Source organism: Lytechinus variegatus, chromosome 18 (assembly GCF_018143015.1).
Source record: "Lytechinus variegatus isolate NC3 chromosome 18, Lvar_3.0, whole genome shotgun sequence".
Lineage (NCBI taxonomy): Eukaryota > Metazoa > Echinodermata > Echinoidea > Temnopleuroida > Toxopneustidae > Lytechinus > Lytechinus variegatus.
The window spans coordinates 12084242-12097277 of record NC_054757.1 but is presented as its reverse complement, the minus strand read 5'-3'; the positions used below and the strand labels follow the sequence as shown (position 1 = coordinate 12097277).

The window sequence follows — 13036 nt, the reverse complement described above, 5'->3', positions numbered from 1 at the left end:
CCTCCCTACCCCACCCAGATTAAATTTTTTTTACATGAATCCTAAGAAGTGTTCACTGGAAGAGAGGTCAGGGAGAGATCTTCATAACGAACTTTATATTATGGTCACAGGTACAAGGAGAAACGAACAAAATCAAGGTTTCAACGGTAGTGACAAAAACGACAGAGCTTCTTTAAACGCAAGTCTTTATAAAAATGGTGCGATTTCGTATGAATTTTCTATCTTTAAAAAGTCCGTTTGTCTAATATTCTTATTACAAAATTAACCAAATAGAACCAAGATACACGAATTTCAAAGAAGCTGTGATAATATTTGAAATGAACTTTCCCACCTACAAAAAACTTAGCGATCTGATCATCCAAGAGTTCAGAATAGTTGTAGGACTACTGAAATCGAAACTCACTCCTGTTCAAGCCTCCCTGTAGGAATGAAAGAAAATTCAATTCCAAGTCGTCATGACGTTATCATAGGCTGCGACTTGAAGCCAATATGGATTTTGCTCCGACCACAGGGCTTCCGACAAAGCAAAATTAGGATTTTATTATTCCTAACATCATGAAGAACTTTAAATAAAATAATTCTACTTCTTGGAACTTATTTAATGCAAAATGCGATTTATTGAAAAAAAAAACTCGCGTCCGATTGGATCGCGTATTATGCGCTGGGCTTAAAGGACGTCAACTATTAAAATATTTTTGTACATTTATCCATTCATTAATTCCTTCCTTCATTCAATCAATCAATCAATCATTCATTCCCTTTTTACATTATCATTTTTTTCCTCATGAGATATGAATCAACGATGATATATATGCGCGGGGAACTAAATGACTAACAGTTGCCCTTGGCCAAGACAAACTGTTCCATGTCCTTTTATATTAAATCAAGATAATACCGTCAATTTATTTTTTAAGGTCATAATCATGATATCTTAGAATTCGTTTGAATCTGTACATGAATTTCGAGATCACCATTTTCACGATTTTATCTTCAGAGTCGAGTTGCTTAAATGATGATTTCAACATCAAAAAGACCTTTTTTTCTCAGTTTGCACAGGCATGTGTCTTTTAGCATGGGTGATTGGACAGAATATGAATATGGGGCCGGTAACAGCAAGATTAGCAATAATGATCGTATTAATAGACACATTTTTTGTACGATTGATTACATTGATCGTACAAAATCAAGCGTACAATTAATCGCTAACCTTTGTGTTACGGGACCATGATGGGATGGAATCCAAAGAAAGTGAGGGGGAGGTAAAAAGATGGAATGAAAGAAAGACCGAAAGAAAGACAGAAAGACAGACAAAGAAAGAAAGAAAGAAAGAAAGATGGGTAGAAAAATGAAAGGGAAAGACAGAGCCTTGGGAACATTTTTTTTACAGGGGGTGCGGGTAAAAAATGGGGGTTTCGCTACAAAAATAAGATTTTCTTACAGGAGAAATTTGACAATTAAAAAAAGGAAGGATCCCCCCCCAAAAAAGGAGATTTCAGTAAAAAAATGTAGGTCATTAATTGGATAACATTTCTGTTATTTAGCATAACTACCAGATTTCTTTGGAGAGTAAGACACGCACCCCGAGCACCCTGTTTCCCAGGGCCACGAGGAAAGAGAAAGGGAGAAGGGAAGAGCTGGAGAGAGAGGGAAGGGGGGGGGGGGGCAGGAGAAAATAAAAAAGGAGAGACAGACAGAAAGAGTGAGAGGGGAATTCAGCAAAAGGACATGTGTGGAGCGGGTATGAAGTAGAGGGAGAGTAAGAGAGAGGGGGAGGGGGGGGGGGACGCTCAAACGGATGTTGAGAGGGAGAGAAGCGAACCACAAACACTATTGCATAGATGATGCAGATCTTCCAACTTTAGTGATTTCAAGTCATAGACTCAAATGTTTCATGTTAAACGACGAGTGATGCAAGATAATGACTTGGGAAGGATGTACGTGGTGTCAATGTATCGGCGTGACATTTCGATGCTATCAGTTCTTGTTAGCATAAAGGATCTAACATCCCCCATGATGGTTAGCTTGAGTCGGATCAAGGGACAAAGAGTTAGGGTAACTGTGATAAACAATTACAACCGTTCCTACATGGTTCATCACTGTAATCCAATCCTTTAAATCGATCCTTTATAAATTAATTTATTATTTCTCCAGGACCTGTACCCGGGCAAAATGTAGTTAAGTTGGTGGGTTTAGGTAATGGATGTATGTGTGTTTGTGTGGGAGAGGGGGTGATATGGAATTTTGGTCTGGAATATGCCCTCAGTCTAGGATCCGCTTGAAAGATTATGAATCTATGGTTTCATGGGAATATCGCTTTTATAGGGAAGTGTGCGATATGGAAAACACAACATCCGACAGGTTCAAAACCAGGTAAACCCTGCACGTTATGGTTACTGGTACTAACAGAATAAAGCACATTACATCTGTGGGCTGAAACATTTTCATTCAAGCAATTTACAGCGATTGACGAGAAACGAGGCTAGTACCTCAATAAACCTTTGATGTCATACATGCATAAAGATTGAGTGAAATGAAGCGGTCAGACCAAAGGATTCGATCCGAACCTAACGATGGTATGCCATTTGTAGTAACGAAATAGCTTCGATCGATCTCGAGTCAGTTTGGTGGCTGTGACTGGATACAAGATTAGGGGTTTCGTTTCTCTTCCCATTGACGAGCAAAGCTTTCAATATATTTCTCCCAGTCACAATGCGTGTTCTGACGCTATTGAATTGACTACACGCATTTTCAAAAAAATAGTTTTGAGAAAACAATTTGAGAAATCACAATAAAAATTTAAGTTATGCACAAATGATCTTTTTAGGGTTATTTTTCATGAGAGTGTTCAACTTGAACTTTTGAAATTTAAATAGGTGATGATTCCTGTTTATCCTTTTCCTTGTTCGTAATTTTGTATAAGTGAATAAGTTAAATTGAAATTGCGATAATAGGGATGATGTAATAGCAAAAGGTGCTAAAAATAAAAAAAAATGGCAGAAAAAATACATGGAACACTGTGAAATAATTTTATGGGTTGTTGACCGATGACGGTTGCATCCTATTATGAAGAAGCATCACCTGACATTGTTTCTCCATCTTTGCAACAAGAAACAAACGTTTGAATTGAGTGGTGACGTGGAAGCCTTATCTGTGTATTGACGCACGAAGTTGGATCTCAGAGAGTAGAGAGGTCGGACCGGGACGGAACGACGGACCAAGGAATCCACTCTTCCATATTAGGAAAGACGTCGGCGCCAGGCCCCAGCGCCTGGTGATCAGTCGGTGCTAGCTCGCCGCAAAGGAAGGGGGGGAGGGGTGATTCCTTCCGTTACAGGCCTACTTTCATCCACAACGATCTCACTCCCCCACCCTCTTCTGTTTTCACCTCTCCCACTTTCTTTCTCTATCTTACTGTCACTCGTGAACGACGTACATACACTACATCATTATGTTCTTGTCGACACTCCCAAAAAGTTCGAAAAAACTCCCAAATATCTGTCGATTTTTGTTGGGAGAAGAAGTAAATATTATTTTGTGTTTTGGCTAAATTTTGTTCCCATGTGTGTATACTGTTTTTTTTTTTTTTTTGGGGGGGGGGGGGCGTAGCGTGTGGGTGAGGGTGATTGTGCATGTGTGTTTGAGAAAAAGAGAGAAAAAATGTGTACATGGATCGATGTGTGCGAGTGTGTGTGTGTGAGGGAGGTAGAATGGGTGTGGGTGTATGTGGGAGAGAGAGAGAGAGAGAGCATGGAAAGAGATGATGTGTGTGTGCATTCGGCTGTGGGTGTGTAATACTAGTGTTTGTGTTACAGTGGTGTGCGTTAGCTGGTTAGCGTGTGTGTGGACAGGACCTCTATGAAAAAAATTGTCGCCTCACAAACCTTCAAAGTGATCGGATGGTTGAGGGCGCTATAAACAAATAACATCAGTAAGACATCATGCTTGGAGGGAAAAACTTAGGTCTTACCGGTATATTTTTCATACAAAATTTTTAGAACGACCCTGCTTCCCATCAATGTATTCCGTATCGAGTTTTATCTATTCGCTTCTCCTTCGTTTTCACCTAGCCTGTTCCCTTTTTTTTTTTGGGGGGGGGGAGGATCATAATCGTAAAGTAATGGGGAAGGAATTTAAAATTTCTTATCCTTCCAAACAGAGTAAATGAGTAAATGAAAAACTGCAGATATACAGTATTTTCACTATATCATTTTGTCTGAATGCATGTTTATCACGAGCCTTTCCAAAAAAATTAATAACGCATTTTAAGCAGAGATTTGTTTGATATTATAGGAAGCTATATGATGACCCCGACTGGGATCGAAAATCCTTTCATAGTAAAAACGTTTGTTTTAAAATTATAATACGCTGTATAGTGTATGAATCTTATAGTAGCTGTTTAACGGTTCAACAAGTGTTTAACCGCTAGCGTGCAATGGACGCAATTTGAAATTATTCATATTATTATCTATGCAGTCGTAATAATTGATTTTTTCTTTAATGCCACCAATATAGGCATTGAAAAAAAAATATATATATATATTTTTTGTGTTGTGTCTGTGGATTAAATTCCACTCATTCGCACCAAGCAAGGATTTTCTGCATCATCTCAAAGGTCAAAAAGAAAATTTAGTAGTTTTTTCTACACAAATTATTGTGGCAGGTTAACAGCTGAAATCAGTCAAACAAGAGGGGAGAAATCAGAAATATGAGAAAGTAAAGAAAACGTATGATATTCTGCATACAAACAAATGGAGAGAAGAAAAAATTAATCAGCAACTTTGAAACAAGTTTACTAATTTGAGGATCCCCTTACCATGCTTACAGCAAAAACGAGTGATTTTGATTTGACACAATGCATGCTGTTAAATATATATACAAGTACGTAACAGTAATTTTGTATAAAAAAGTAAACTTTGTCGATTAAGATTTTACACACTTGTTTAAACTGTTTGAACAATGAGATTCATATAGTAAAAAACACTGTGTGTTTTTACTGTATAGAGATAATACAGTACGAGTATCTCTAACTTAAAGTGATGAAAAATTGATAAATATAGTACGCCCTCTATCGATAGCATGACAAATGCTCCCATCAAGTTCAAAGGTAGCTGGGAAAAACCAGTTCTATTTATAATTACACTATTGTAATATATCACAACTTCCTCATTCTTTATTAATGTACACAAAGACATATTATAATCATAGGAGTTTCGCGCATACAGTCATTTCACGACGTGCACAATACTTATGTACATATACTGTGGTGTTACTCGGAGCTATCTCACAAAAGGAGTACTAAATATCGTTGAAACAGTTTGTCTCTAGAGTTTATATAGCAATGGCTGAAAAGATTGAAATAGAGAAAGCCTCCAGTTCTTCACAGGACCTGATATGTCCGCTATGTCTTGATATTTTTGATGAACCTACGATCCTGACGTGCGGACACACTTTCTGTAGAAAGTGTCTCAAGAAATATGATCTGACCCACCAGGACATTGACCACATGGTCTGTCCTCTCTGCAGGGAGATCACCAAGTTGTCTGCCAACCGTGTCGACGATCTCCCCCTCAATGTCTCCATCAACGAAAGTGTAGACGATTACCACGCCAAGAGTGGAGGGATGAATGCAGTCCTTGAGTTGCGTCAAAAATGTACGGCTTGCAAACTTCAGCAAGACGCTGTCTCCTTCTGCAGAACATGTAATAACTACATATGTGACAAATGTTTACAACCTCACCAGTACATGACCATGTTTGAAGATCATGAGATTGTCTCCATGGAGGATGTCATCGAAGGGAAGGTCAGCATTGGTCATCAATTCGAGAAATGCTCCATCCACAAACAAGAGAACAAAGATATGTTTTGTGATGATTGTAAGGTCCGTGTCTGTCTTAGGTGCGTGGTCGTTGGTCATAAGGTCCATAACATCAAGAACCAGTCTGACTTTGAGCACGAGTTGAGGCGAAAGGTAATGGTCATTTAGCAATTGGGATATTAAGTGAAAAAATATCGTAAAGAAGATACTGATGTAGATTGTGCCGTTGAAGGAGAAGAAAAAGATGATACTACTGGGTATTCTTTAACTAATACCCCTGACCTCCCCCCCCCCCCCCTCTTCTCATCTAGGGGACGCGAAAACAGTTGGGGTATGATACTTATATGCCTCTGATTTTTCTTTCAGTAAATGTGTACAAAAAATAAAATGACAATCTTATTGTGAAATGTTACATGCCCCCTCTCTCGGATCATCCCCCGCTCTCAAAACAATGTCCCGTTGTTATAACTACCGTGTGAGTTAAAAAAAATGACACCTCATAAATCCCTATTTTAACGAAAATATATGCCATTTAATACATAATCATATATGGCCTGAAAGAATATATTTTCCCAAATAACTTATTTATGTGGACTGTGTTCACGCTTAGATGATCAGGAGGTATATTCGTTTATTCCTTTTAGTATTGATGTAAATTTTGATTTGCGCTAAAGTAAGACATGGCTGCAATAAATTACTCCATATGTCAGTGATGTCATAATATATACAAGAGTTCCATCAAAATTCATTTCAGAATACGTTATCAATAATTCACATTAATTGTTTGATAACGACTTTTAAGTATTAATTCTCAAGCTGATTTCATTGAAGGGATTTGCAAATTAATATGTTTACTAATTCATGATGGATTATGACGTCATTGGCATACGGATTCATTCATTGCAGAAATGCCAAACTTTCGCGCAAATCAAGATTTACATCGCAGCAAAGAATACCAACTGATTATCTAAGCGTGAAGACATGCCACATAAATATGGAATTAAATTTTGTTGAAGAAGATACTCTTTCCAAATCGTTCAAGACACATATTTCGGGGACTTATGAGGTGTCAAGATTTTATTCACACGGTATACTTCTAATGGTGTTAATGTTAAAAATGACAATGAAAAAAAAATGATAATTCGAAATAATAATAATGATGATAATTATAGTAATAATGATACTTTATCAATGTTAGCAAAATCTCTAAGTGTAATTATAATAATCATAATTGAAACTATGATTACTAAAGATAATTTACCAATAGTAATACGACCACTCATATGATAATAACTGTCAATCATATCCTGTGTTGCCTCCCCTATCCCCCCCCCCTCGTCTAGAATAGAGATCAGAAATATTGTTATGACAACTTTCCGGTTGTTTATACAAGTCAGACGTTATAATAGGCATATTAATTGATTTTTTTTCTAAATATAGAAACTACATTTACCATGTTTACCTGAATGCTTATTTTACAGCAAACGGTAACTATTTTCTCTCTCTCTCTGTTAGGTGACAGCCCTTGCCCAGCAATGTGCAGCTAAGAAAGCTGAGCTGGAAAAGAACATTCAGAATATAGAAGAACAACGTCATGAGGTACACACTGCCATGCAGAAACTACTAGATGATGTCAGGCAGGCTTACAGCATCAAGGTCAAGGAGCTGGAAGGAAATCTTCAAGATCTCATCGAGCAAATAAATGAATTGAAGCGAAGTTTCGAGGATGATCTCAACATCTTAAAGTCCAAGGATCGACAGAGGATCAAGAGCATTTGTAGTTCGATTACATTGGTAGATAATGACAGACTGGGTCATCTTGAGACAGATAGTCTGTCTGCTCATAATTTGCTCTGTGATGAGCTAGGTGCCATGCTGAAAGAGGTTACCGATCGCACTACTGCGGAAGTTATCACAAAGAAAGCACAGGAGAAGAGATTCAATCCTGCAGATGCTACTTGTCTTGACCTTGGAAAAATATCAGAACCTATCGATCACACTTCTACTGTTGCTATCACGGAGAAAGCACAGAAGAGATTGAATCCTGCAGATAAATCTTTTCTTGACCTTGGGAGCATCTCTGGATCGGCTTCCAAGTTAGAAATCATTAAGTGTATAGATCTACGAAGGCGGATGTTTGGAATGACAGCTTACACTCATACCAGTGTGGCCATCGTATATGGGAGTGATGCACGAGGTATTGATATCATTGATACAGCTGGTGGAACGGAGCGGTATACAAACATACCACGTGACGTGGGTTATAAAGATATTGTGTTTCAACGAGACAGTGCATTATGTGTCTCAACTAGTTCTACAGAAGCACACGTGTATTCTCCCAATGGCTCCAGGAAAGCAACAATCAACGTGGATAAGACTGGTAATTATCTCAGATTGAACAGAAGTCCATCAAATGAGATCCTCATGGCTAACGGTGCCAAAAAAGTCTACATCTATGACCCGACTGGATCCACTCTCAAACACACTGTTCCAACAAAGCACAGGACGTGGCAGGTATCATCCACCAGGTCGGGTTTGATCGTCACCAGTTCATGTTATCTCATCAATCCAAACGTGGTGACGGTCTATGACAGGGATGGGAATGCTGGTGAGTCTCTACAAGCTCCAAAGGATGTCTACCTGTATGCTACCGTGGATGAGCAGGACAGGGTGTATGTAGCGAGTGTTGATTGGAAGAATAGGAAGGTGGTGATCAGGCTCTATGATCTTGATGGTCTGAACCTGAAGGAAAGAGTTGAGTTCAAAGCACTTGATATGACATTGGGTTCTACTTGGTGTTACTTGGTTTCCCTCTCTCCGGACCTACTCGCCTTTGCTTGTAACAAGAAGTTATATTTCATCAAGGTATCGCTGTAATGAAGAGTATCTCACTAGTGTGTATAAGATGAACTATTGATTTTTATGCGATTATTTTATAGTGTATCTGAAATGAGAATCAAATATGTTTGTAAACACCTTTCTTAATTTGTTTACCTTTTGTGGTGTGTATATACACAAAACTTTTAACACGACTCGAAAAAAAAAGTTCATACACATAAAATAATCCCATCAATGAAACTTAAGTATCAAAAGACCATTATTTTTATCTATTTCGTGAATCTGAATTAACCACACAGTAAAAAATACGTTGTTTAAGCCTGTCACTCTAATAACAAATTGTGTCTCTTTCTTGTAATTGTTTAAACATTTTAAACAACTAGTTTTTAAGTTGTTTTAAAAATAAACAGATGCTTAAAGAGTTTAAACAGCAGTTATTAGAGTGACGGGCTTAAACAAAGTGCTTGAAGTTTTAAACAGCGCTTTTACAGTGTAATGCTTTTGTTGTCATTCAACTGGTGTAATTAAGCGTTTAATATTTTGGGGTCTCTGATATAGTGAAATCAATGAAAGACTTATATATTAAATGAACTTTATATTTTGTGAGTGTCAAGATTTGTCTTTTGTAAATTGTTTACAATCGATTTGCTGTTTTGTTGCAAGCCAGTCTATATTAGTTGCGGATATACGTAAATATGATCTCGAAATTTTATATTTTTTTCTGTCCAGTGTTATGATGTGATGAAAAGGCCTAATATTTACGGATATCAGCGAATTCTGTCTTATTCCTCTATAAATCCATTAATCTGAATAGGCCTATATTGCTATTTGTGTGGGATGTATAGTCCTCACAAACCGATCCCTATATTTGTTTTTATGAAAAATGACTTACAGGAACATTATACTTAATTTATAATAAAACGCCTTACTGAATGATTGTATGATACAAATAACCACCAGAAATTATATGATATTAACATATTCCAATTTGACGAGGGCTTCAGTTTTTTTCAAATAACCTGTTTTTTTTTGTTGCTGTTGTTTTGCCTTATTCAGAATTTAATACATTATAATATAATAAGGAATACGTACATAAGAACTTAATATTTTCATACATTGCACAATATGATACGTCTTTTCTTTAATTATGTTACATTGATAAATTAATAAAGCAGACAGTGCCTGTACCGTTTCCAAAAAATAAAAGAAAAAATACAATAATTTTCATAAAATAGAAAAATTTAATCAATGAATCATAAAAAAGATATTTTGAGCATCGTTGAAATTAATAAAAATCAAGATGATTTGAATAAAGATTTTCTTTAAAAACTAAGAAAATTTAAATGGGTTACATCATGCCAATATGGCATGGTGTATTTTATTAAATTACTCAATATAAAAATGATGAATATCTGATTATGTCTTTATAAATAATTGTCGCTCGTTTCATAACGCCCTCTTTCGAGAGAATCAGGACATGCTCTACGAACAACATGAGAATCATAGAGATGGATAAAATAAGTTTTTTTTCCCACCTCCCTGATGAGAATGTATCTCTTGGAAATTGATTCTATCCAAAGATTATATATAAGATGTTTTTTTCTGGAGAAACCAATTATAATATCATTGCTTGAAAATAGTTGATGAAAAGAAAACAAATACAAAATTACATAGTTGTCCAGCAAACAAAAGTGAGAATAAATAACAAATAACAAAAATAAAAGGAGAAAGTATGAGATTACTTTCTTTGTTGTTGTATTTACTGAAGACGCGATAGAATGATAAGTTATATATTGTAAAAGAACATGTGTTGTGACATACTATATTGTATAAGGTCTTCCTTTAAATATAATGTAAGGATAACATAATAGTCCGATAATGAAACATTGAATGGTTATTGAAATATATTGATTCTATATGAACATATTCTATTGTTAATTGTGTAATACAAGATGATGTGTTGTGCCATGTTATAGGGTCATTTTTAATGTGATATAAGAATACATAATTCTCCGATAATAAAACAATGAATGATTATTAAAACATATTGATTCAATATAAATATATTAAATTGTAAATTATGTAATATAAGATGATGTATCTGACATACTATAAGGTCTTTTTTTTAAAGATAATGATAGCATGATGTACTCTGATAATGAAGCATTGAATAGAAGTTAAAATGAATCAGTGCACTAATTTGATATTCGCTTTTCTAAATTGATTACTTTCTAAATGTTGTAATTGACATGTTTTGCATGTATGTGAATATATTGGAATGTACATTATTATATTCTCTCTATGTTGCGTAATTTGAACACTGTATGTATATAAACCTGATAAACTCTGATTTTAGATGCGCGCGCTCATGCACAATTCCATAATGACCTTTTTATTTCTTTGGTTACTTATTCGTAACCATTTGAATTGCAAGATTTTTTTTTATTTTAATTCTTCATTTTAATGCTAAGACATCTTCAAATACATGAATTGAATAATTTATTTACCTGAAAAAATAAAAATTTACCATGAAAAATAAATTTCAAACCTTTTTGATTAGCTTAAAGTTGACCCATGTTTTGTTTCTAATTCCATTACATTTTCTTGATCTCATACATATTAATTCAATTTTAAAATGCGATTTCTATATCTGAATTATTAATGTATAACAAAATGTATATGAATGTGTTTTATTCTTGTGGATGTTGCCTTACAAGTCCAGGTTGGGGTGGAAAGCCTGTGGGCTGAGAATATTAATTCAAAGTAACACACAGGTTAGCGATCAATCGTATACTTGATTTTTACGATTGATTGTACATTGTAAAGTCACTGGAATCAATCGTAAAAAAAACGTTCTACGATCATTGCTAAGCTCTGTGTTACGGGCCCCTTGAGATATAGTAAACATCCTTGTCCTTTTTGTGTATGTACATTTTTTCTCAAGTAAATTGCTTTTTTGTCGAAATGCTGAATAAAGTAACAATTACAGTGTATTTATAGCACTAAAAGAAAACTTCGTACACATGAATTTTGAAGTTCAACCTTGTAGAACTATTGAGACTGAAAAGGATACTTTATAAATATTTCATTGATAGAAAAACAATACCCATGATAACTGTCCCCATACAAATATCATTAGTGTCTTCAGTTTGGTAAATAAAGTAATTTGTTCTCTTCGTGAATATTAAGGTTTTTGTCGTTTGAAATGGATTTCTGGCAAGTTATACTATAATTTATGTTCGGTATTTGTTCTGTGTCATGTGAAATATTTTAGTTTGACATTTATTGCTTACCATATTGGCATGATGAGGAAGGGGAATCTTAAGTGAATGAATAAAACAAATGTATATGTTTATAATATGATTTCTAAATATGTTTGTTCTACTATTCGCTGCCTGCACTGGCATAATGTTTCTCTCCCACGAATATTATATTTTCACAATTCATTTTTGTACTTCATTCGTTTTAACTTATAATATTTATATTGATATTTTGAATGGGTGTCGTCTTCCATCTCTATATTGCAAACTGATTTTGTAAAATACATAATTATATCGAAACTAAAACACAGGGGTTTGTTTCTCACAGCATGTGTTTTTTCTTGGCAAGCCCCTCCGTTCTATTTCATTTAGTTTATTACCCAAAGTCACTTTTATTCACCTCAATTTCCTTTCATCCGAGTTTGTTTTATATATTCATACTTTTCTTGGCATTGAATTTTTCTGGTATTTTACAATGTACTTTTACCTGAGGGTACTTTATGTATTTTTAGAACGAGAAATTAATAAATCTCAAATCTCACAAATCGGTCGATTTTTTAGAAGAGAAATAAAGAGAACGGTTCATCAAAGTAGGAAGCAAGCCATTTACCCACCGTTCTTTGATATGAATTATAATACCAACATTTTGCGTCAATCTATTGTTGTTTGTCATAGTTTGGACGTAATGAAAATTATTAATTTAGATATCCCCTTTTTCGAATTTGACGAATCGGATGGAAATTATTCACGTCAACAAAATGGCTTTACTCTGAGAGTTCAGATTATTTTGCAAAATCATATTTTACATAATCATATGACATGTTTAAATCAAGTTATATCTCGTCATACACGCTGACTCATAGGCGGCGGAAGCGGGGGGGGGGGGGGGACGTGTCCCCCCCCTAAATTTTAGTTGGGGGAGGTCCCCTCTAAATTTTGTTTTGAGAACCTTTTTTTTTTCCTTGTCAACTTTTTTTCCTGCGTCCCCCCTAAATTCACGTGGCCCCCCTGAAACGTGTGTTGTCCTCCCCCCTAAAATCTAGGTTGATGACTTTTTTTTTTGCTTGCGAACAAATTTTTGGTTAGCAACTCATAAAATTTATGTTCAAAAACTTTTTTGGGG

At 35.4% G+C, this 13036-nt stretch overlaps 1 protein-coding gene across 1 annotated transcript; it reads left to right on the top strand.

Annotated features, from left to right (window-relative positions):
• The first annotated feature begins 5185 nt into the window (after positions 1–5185).
• Positions 5186–9854, top strand: LOC121405561 (E3 ubiquitin-protein ligase TRIM71-like). The gene is made up of 2 exons (XM_041596487.1): positions 5186–5968; positions 7331–9854. The coding sequence occupies exons 1-2, from the start codon at positions 5339–5341 to the stop codon at positions 8690–8692; spliced, it is 1992 nt and encodes a 663-aa protein (XP_041452421.1). The 5' UTR covers positions 5186–5338; the 3' UTR covers positions 8693–9854.
• Positions 9855–13036: the final 3182 nt, after the last annotated feature.

Excerpts from the sequence above, each read along its gene's own strand:
- LOC121405561 (XM_041596487.1), top strand. The coding sequence starts at position 5,339 with ATGGCTGAAAAGATTGAAATAGAGAAAGCCTCCAGTTCTTCACAGGAC. Across the intron at positions 5,969-7,330 it reads AGCACGAGTTGAGGCGAAAG|GTGACAGCCCTTGCCCAGCA; the intron begins GTAATGGTCATT and ends TCTCTCTGTTAG.